General features: G+C 40.0%; 2 protein-coding genes across 3 annotated transcripts in view; both read right to left on the bottom strand.

Annotated features, from left to right (window-relative positions):
* On the bottom strand, positions 320–2,321 carry LOC109844918 (magnesium transporter MRS2-1-like). Of its 2 annotated transcripts, none has more exons than XM_020414099.1 (4): positions 2,149–2,321; positions 1,722–2,060; positions 1,587–1,634; positions 320–1,095 (listed from the first exon to the last, which is right to left on the bottom strand). In XM_020414099.1, the coding sequence occupies exons 2-4, from the start codon at positions 2,034–2,036 to the stop codon at positions 865–867; spliced, it is 594 nt and encodes a 197-aa protein (XP_020269688.1). In that variant the 5' UTR covers positions 2,037–2,060; positions 2,149–2,321; the 3' UTR covers positions 320–864. The 2 variants fall into 2 exon arrangements, with proteins under 2 accessions (XP_020269688.1, XP_020269682.1); XM_020414093.1 differs by having other exon boundaries at positions 1,722–2,055; positions 2,149–2,263.
* LOC109844933 (nucleoid-associated protein At4g30620, chloroplastic-like) overlaps positions 5,518–8,056 on the bottom strand; it is a 4,986-nt gene continuing 2,447 nt past the window's right edge. Inside the window, exons 2-7 of the mRNA XM_020414110.1 lie at positions 7,183–7,316; positions 6,542–6,642; positions 6,399–6,438; positions 6,032–6,103; positions 5,815–5,871; positions 5,518–5,723 (exon numbers count right to left, since the gene is read on the bottom strand). Coding sequence (XP_020269699.1) covers positions 5,661–5,723; positions 5,815–5,871; positions 6,032–6,103; positions 6,399–6,438; positions 6,542–6,642; positions 7,183–7,316 — 467 coding nt within the window. The 3' untranslated portion in view covers positions 5,518–5,660. The remainder of the gene's footprint in view (positions 5,724–5,814; positions 5,872–6,031; positions 6,104–6,398; positions 6,439–6,541; positions 6,643–7,182; positions 7,317–8,056) is intronic.

The raw sequence follows: 8,056 nt of genomic DNA on the forward strand, positions 1-8,056 counted from the left end.
CTCGGCGCGTGGTCCCGGCTGGCCTTGTAGTAACGTGAGGTACCCGATGGCTCCCACTAATGGCGAGCCGGCGGGCGGCCATGGTCGCCGTGGCTGAAGCGCATGCTGGCGGCGCTGGTGAAGCACAGCCGCCCGGTGCTGCCCAGGGGGCCGCTTGGGAGGAGTCTGACGGCCCGAGGTTCCTTGAGCTCCTCACTGCCGGACGTTGTGCGTGTCGGCGTTGCATCCGCCATCCCCCTCGCTGTCGCTGGCATGATGACCGAAGAGTAAGAGCCTCATCTGCGATCCTCCTCTTTTTTTTTTTGCGTTTTTTTTTTTTTTTTTTTTGTGTCGCGGTGATTAGGGATGTTCGAGCATGCACGGCGGTGAGGGCCTAAGCGGTTGACGCGTAGGTATAGCTGGACGTGTCTAATGGAGGCCCATGCAGGCCCGACTACAGAACCTGGTTTTGTTGGGCCTCGGCCCGTTTAGGCCTCATCTCAGCCCTGTAAGCTTGTCCCTGGGGTTGTTAAACCTAGCTGCGGCTTCGTTTGGTTGCCGTACTAAAAAAAACCCATCTGAGGTGAAGTATTCATGTAAATTTTTATTAACGATCGAAAGAAAAGCAGTGAAGCCATAATATCGATTCATAACACAGCAATCAACAAAGAATTTGTTGAAATGAAGTACACAGTCTACTCCTCTGCATCAGAGTAATCATCTTCCTACAGAGAGTTGCAGCAGCTTAGCTGCAAACTCAAAAGAATGATATATGTACACACATTATTTGATGAACCGTACGTAGTATTAATATCAATAGTTCTTAATGCACAACATGTAGAAACGCGACCTCGGTTTCCATCTCCATAGTCGCAGTTCGACCATCTACAAAGGCATTAGTCTTTTGTACTTGAAGAAGAGAAGGAAGGCACAGAAGATGAGTACACAGCAGGCTGCGGTAATTATGAGCACCCATTCAAAAGCTTCTGGCTCATCAAACAGTGGTACGGCAAAGTTCATACCGAAGACTCCGGCAACCACTCCGAAGATCGCAACAACAAATGTAGCGGTCGTTAGTAGCAGCTCAAATTGAATCAACTGGTTTCGGACGTTATCCTGAAGGAACAGAAGTTAACTAACGTCAGTAGCTATGCAGTCTTAGCTGTTCCTGTCCTGAAGCTGTCGTTTAATTAGCTGTAACGAGAATTACAATTATGACGCGAGTGTCATGCAACTGCAATCTGCAACTGCTACAATTGCTGCAGCATCAGACAGTAACTGTAATTTTTTGGTTCAGTGTTTAAGTTTTGGAGTTTGTGGTTGCGGTTGGAGTTCCAGGTGTTAATGTTTTCAATTACCAATTTTTATGAACTTGTGTTGAAAGTTTGATGCAGCTGGAGCTGCAAGTTATATCCTATCTGCATAAATTGTCAATTAAAACTGGATGTCTTTCAGCAACTGTATTGCAATTGCAATTGTTAGTTGCAGTGAAACAAGCAGCTGCAATCTTTTTGAATGTGGTAATTTTCTCGGCTTCCCACCTCATAATTTCTCACAAGGAGACTAACTTTATTTGTTAAATTTAAGAAAAGTAGAAGAAAACTTACCAGCTGAATGTTAATGAAATCTTCTGTGTCATCGATGTACTCCTTCATCTAAAAGAGAGCAAGTGGAAAACTAGTTTTTAGAATTTCAACTCATAACCAATAAAACGCAGCACGCTGAACAAGACTATTGCTTACCGTTGTCAACTTGTTAAGAGTGCTATCAATGACCACAAAATAAGCTTCCAACAACATCTCCAACTCGTCTATGTTCTCCATGGAGGTCTCAGAGCTCTTTACACTACTCTCATGCCTACTCCTAGAGAAGCTCATATTTGCCTCGAGCTTTCGGGGGTTAGGTGGAGAAGCAACAGGAGAAACAGGGGCAGAAGCAGATACTCCATTAGAATTGAATCCTAGTACAGATTGCTGTACGCAGAATGGCGATGATGATTCTATTCGCTTCTTCTTTTCAGTAAGGTACATTTCAGCCATGTCACCGTCATCGTCCATCAATTGTTCAATCTCATCCCTAACCTATCCAATAAAGCTTCAATTTTCCATTCGAAAGACTGAAATACAAAAACATGAAAGATGTGGAAAGATTGAATCAGGAATTATAAACCTTTTGAACTCTTCTAGTCAATGCCACAAGTCTGCTTTTCAATTTACGAACCCTTTCCAAGTTTAAAGTGCTGAGCTTTGATGTTAACTCATCCAATAATGGGTAAGCTTCAATTTGTAGCTCTGCTGCCTGTTTAAGAAGGAGATGCAAGATGCAATATACAATTACTTGAGTTATAAAACAGATCGAAATACTCCACTTATGTCAAAATACATTTTCAAATGTTAATATTTCAGATATTCACGATATAGTAACTTGATACGAACAAGACCAATCATGCAAGATTTTACAATCATCACCAACAAATTTGTCTGTCATGTGCCCGTAGTTGAAAAGCAATAAACCTCGCCTTATATAAGCATGAGATAATACAAAAAGAAACAGATCAATCATATTTGACCTCTCCAATAATCTCAAAGCAATGAAGCCATCCATTTCACATAGATGATGATTATTTAGATATGCTATATCAGCAAGCTAAGAGTCTAAAACTACTTAACAATTACAGTGACAGTTCTTTCTTTTGACCAAGAAACTCTATTTTGTAGCTCTTTGCCATCGAACCTATGATGATAAGTACATGAGCAGCTGTATAGTAAAATGAAATCAACAAACGATTGTCAGACACAGGACTCTTCAAAAGCATATAGTTATGTGGGTATTTTTGTTTTCCATGTGAGAACACAATGAAGCATGAAGAACAAGTGTTCTAACTTCTGAGTATGAAGAACAAGTGTTGCATAAGAATGGCCATTGGTCATGCTAATAAATTCAAAGACTTCTCAGTTCGATGCAGCAATAAAGTATTTGTTATTATTCTCATGTATGAGAATCATGCTTCGATAAGAACTAAAAATCCATAAGTAAATAATTCATTCGCCACAATGTCTTCTTTGTAAAATTCACACTGACCAGTATCGATATCCTACACTGCAACTAATCTAAATTTTTACAAGGGAAAACTTGGAATAACAATAGCAATAGATCCTTGTTAAGCATAGCTTTTCGCTTTGTATTTTTCCCGGATCAAGCAACTCTATTTTGTAGCTCTACTGCCTCTAAAGTTAAACCTATGACGATAAGTATTTGAGCAGCCATGCAATGACATAGGCAGATGGTCAGCAACAGGGACATATAAGCCCAAAAAAGACAACCCCAGCAGTTAATTCACGAGTGTATGTAAATTTTGTGTATATGCACATATTTATCTACGTCTGTATTTGATTTTTTGTGAGAAAATGCTTCTAACAACAAAACAGAGAAAACAATAACAACAACGAGAATGCAGCATTTAATTCACATACACATCGATTATGTAGCAAGTGTTTGATATGCATGAATAACAGTAATGAATTCACTCGGACATGTACTTGCATGTGATAAAATCTCCGTTATGATTCTCGCCAGAGCTAATAATAGTAAAAGGGGAGGAATGGAAAATAGAAATCTTATCCACAAAATCTCTACTCTTCTGAAATCTGCATTGACTGGTACCAATGTCCCATTGCAATTAGCCTAAAATTTTATCTTAAATCACAATCCCTCTAAAGGAAGCGCAAACCAATAGTTTCACCTTTATCATCGTAAGAACGTCTCCAGGCGAACTGTTCACTAATAAGTCATGACCAGAGAGTCTACCTGCGTATCTGAGAAACGCGTCAGGGCGGCTCCAGCGCGAACCTCGAGCGCCCTGAACTAAACGGCAGTAATCCGCGCGCGGACTCCGTCGCCTCCGGCGCCGGCAGGACGGCCCTGCCTGCTAGCTCGCCGCCGACGCATGGCGGACGACGTGCGGCCTCGAGCGAGTTGAGGATGAGGACGCTCGTCGGCGGTGATCTACGCAGCGGATCTGCTGAAGTTGACGACGATGGCCCTCTTCCCGAGCGAGGATGCGCGAGGGTAGACGAAGAAGGTGCGAGGAGGCGCGAGGTCGCGCGCGGGGAGGTTCGCAGCGGCGCATGATGGGCGAGGCTTGTGCGCCCGGATGGGCGTCCAGAGGATCCGGTGCGGCGTCGACCGATCGCAGGACCGGAGGCCCTGCCCCCGTAATTTCTTGAGTTGAGGAATGCAGGTTTGGAGGGAGCGGCCCGCGAAGAGGAGGAGTCGGTTCGGTTCGTTCGGTTAGGATGGACGTCGATCGGGTCGAGGAGGAGGGGTCTTTGGAATACCACGACATTGTTGTCGCTCCCGTAAATTAAATAATAAAATTAATAATATAATAATAAATGAGAAAATTGATGAGAGGAGAGCGAAACAAAGAGAGAACTAGATTTGATGAGGACCCGTCGGTTAATAAGTGCCAAGTTGATCGATCGGTTGGCCGCGAGCGGGCCCCGGTTTGGTTTCCGCTTGGGCTTCCTCTGCTCGTACATGGCGGGGGGGGGGGGGGGGGGGGCACGTTCCACGTGGACTATTTTAAATTCTTGAGGGTAATTTAATTTGGCTTTTAATAATCGCACTGGTCAAGCCTAAGTATCTTTCATTTATTGCTTCACTTATTTTTTGGCGATACTTACACGCCCTTTAGTCGACAACAGTTACATATTCAAAGGTTTCTAAAACTTGTACTTAAATACCATCAAGTTCGGATAACAGAGGTTGTTTAATTAAGTGCAAGTTTATAAGGTTTAGGATGCGTACGTGCTGCCAAAACAGATGAGGGTATATAAAATATGTAAGCTTTGAAAACTTTAGGATATGTAAACGCTGTCACATAAAATATGTAAGCTTTGAAAACTTTAGGATATGTAAACGCTGTCACAGACAAGTGAGAATATACAAGTACAAGGCGAACTGAAGGGGATTTGAGTACAGTTGATCTGGGTAACTTTAATACCACAGCTGGACGTAGAAAATACAATTGCATTAGGAAGAAAGCATTTTCTTTATTTCTTTTCTGAAGAAAAATAAAATAATAAAATAAATTTTTTTTATTGGTCCTATTTTATTTCGCTTTTTTAATAATAGTAATTGGGAATGAATGTAATGAAAACAAAGTTATACGAAATCCTATTGTGCACGCATCCTGTTATAGCTCGGCTAATTTATTTTCTCCCTGGCAATTTAAACGGAGGAGGTGTCCAGTGCCCTGAATCAATTGCGTAATCTCATTAGTCCACGCATAATGATTTCTTTTATTTCCTAAAGTCTGGTCAATGCACAGTGAGTGGGCCCGCACATATCCATCACTTCCGTTATTAATCACAAACAGAGTCGGGCCAATTTCATGCTGAAACCCCACCAAAACAACTGATCATCCTAATTAGCAATATCTAGTAAGTAGACTATTTATATCAGGCATCTGCGCATAAAATACACATACAGTCAAAAAATAAATAAATACACACACTTTGGATGCAGAAATTTAACAATTATGCCCATAATTAATTGATACAATAAAACGACTAGGCATAGAATTTTTATTCCGTAATTTTGAGTCTGGTCACAACGCTTATTTCTAGTTTTACAAAATTGAAGTGCATAGATTACAAGAATGATATGGTGTCGATTCCTCAGCTCATGCCCGGTGGCATTCCCAGGCTCTGCGCGAGATTGCTCATCCTCTCTTTCATAGCCTGTGATTAATAGATTTGATACCTAAGTTTTTAAACAAATAATTTATAGAGATTCAAAAAATATAGGGTCTTTTAAGAGAATTTATATCACCTTTACGCTCTTCTGATGAGCATCCTTGTAGGCTTCAGTTACCAGCAATGAGACCTTCTGGAGACAGAAATGCAGAAAATAAGCCTAATACTAATAATGCTTTTCGATCAATTTTTCACGAGAAGAACATGTCTCACGTGCTGAAAACTAATGTTAGCTTTTATCCGTGTTTTACTACTTGCATTTTAAAAAAAAAACTGAAAAGAGGAGAATTTACCTCAGGTCCCAGCTCCATGGCAGCCTCAGTAATTTCAGTGCGTAAGGGTTGTTGGTTTCCAGAAAGTGTAACCTAGCAAAAATGTCAGCAATGTTGAACTGAGAATAGTTCATTTTTCCAATTTACGAAGAAAATGCTCAATAAGTGTAGCCAAATTATCTGATGTTAAGTCTTGCACATATTATTTGAATTCTTCCTCATCAAACATTTTTACTATGTGGTACCACGGTCGTTTCAAAATCAAATTGATGATAAAATCCCAATATTTACTAGGGCAACACTTAACCACTAATGATAAATATGCGTCAGTGTGATTCACATTTAGTAATAATGATCATAGGCTCATAGCAATTGTGGTTAAGCATACCCTGATTAGCTCGCCTTCACAATAACCATCAAACTCAGCTCTGTCAACCCAAAAAAAAAACCAGATTCAATTTTAGGGTTCATGAAAATCGCTGGAAAAAAGGAGGAGAAAGATGTCCTCTAAAATGTACAAGTAGTGCATACGCTTCTAGTTCTTTTTGTACGCGAACCGCTTCAACTTGGACCACATTTTGCGCCTTCTTAACAGTTTCATATAAATTCTGCATATTTCCAAACATACCTGCCTACAATAAAAAAAAGAGAGAACAGATCATAAAATCAGCAAAATTACTTCTGAGGAACTTTCTATATGAGTTTAGTAGTTCAGTTTATGTAACACTGTTGGTCCTTGGAGGGCAATCATTTCCATGAGAGATTATGGTCTTTGAGAGTCGCACATTTTATGGAACTGGGTACACAGGTCAGATGACAGGGTGAAAAGAAACTAGATGTCTTCAGCGTGCACGTTCTGATGGTAGAGTACCTTCATCTATACATTTATATGCAGGAAAAGGAATACTCAAATTTCCAAGAAAACAGCATAATCAGTGCCTGCTTGGATACTATCAATTGTAATTTGGTACCGAGCTTAAAACACACACACAAACACATGCGCCGCAAAACACATACACAAACTCGCGCGCGCATGCGTGCATCCCTGATCGAGGAATGAATAGCCATAAAATTACAGATGTCAGAAAGTACTTAAAACAAATAATTGTGTGCGACACAAAATGACAGATAAATTAAACAGGAATGAATAGAGAAAAGGCTTTCCTTCTTACCTTTGATGGTGTCTCATCACTGTTCTCACTCTGGTCCTTCTTTCCTCCAAATAGATTAAATACGCAAAGAGGCTTCCTCATTAGAGTTTTTCTGTTATAAGACCATAATAGCAATGGTGTGGCTTTCAGTTGGCCTGAATGAGCGAGCATCAGATGTATCAGATGTAATCATGGTTATACAGATAATATATTAAGAATGAAAAGTTAAAGTAGTTTTATGAACAATTTGTTGCCATAAACAATACAAACAATAATTTTACCTATGAAACACAATATTCTGTAACCTGATTTGTATATTTATCTTATGATTCTTCATCGGCAGATACCGATGTTATTGTCACTGTAAATTTAAACACCCAGATGCATCTACATACACATACACAGATACGTGCAGAATTAGCATGCTTGCATACTCGCTCACATGCAATGAAAAGTTATAAAGTAGTTTTATGATTTACAAACAATTTATTGCCATAAACAATATAACCAATAACTTTACCTATCAAACACAATATTCTGTAACCTGATTTGTATATTTATCTTATGATTCTTCATCAGCAGATACCGATGTTATTGTCACTGTAAATTTAAACACCCAGATGCATCTACATACACATACACAGGTACGTGCAGAATTAGCATGCTTGCATACTCGCTCACATGCAACAAATAAAGAACATACTTATGCATAAGAGGATCACCAACCTGGATATGAACTGGAAAAATAAAGGTGAATGACTCTGCAAATCCAATGAAATAAACTCTAAATTGTTCCAGGTACGGAGACAAGTTTATTAAGCTGCCTAAGTAAAGAAAGTACGCCTATGAACCCCTAGAAAACTCCATAATGGTTCATGTTTTTAAGTGATGGAGG

Source organism: Asparagus officinalis, chromosome 1 (genome assembly GCF_001876935.1).
Source record: "Asparagus officinalis chromosome 1, Aspof.V1, whole genome shotgun sequence".
Lineage (NCBI taxonomy): Eukaryota > Viridiplantae > Streptophyta > Magnoliopsida > Asparagales > Asparagaceae > Asparagus > Asparagus officinalis.

Excerpts from the sequence above, each read along its gene's own strand:
- LOC109844918 (XM_020414099.1), bottom strand. The coding sequence starts at position 2,036 with ATGGACGATGACGGTGACATGGCTGAAATGTACCTTACTGAAAAGAAG. Across the intron at positions 1,635-1,721 it reads CTCTTAACAAGTTGACAACG|ATGAAGGAGTACATCGATGA; the intron begins GTAAGCAATAGT and ends GCTCTCTTTTAG. Across the intron at positions 1,096-1,586 it reads ATTTCATTAACATTCAGCTG|GATAACGTCCGAAACCAGTT; the intron begins GTAAGTTTTCTT and ends CTGTTCCTTCAG.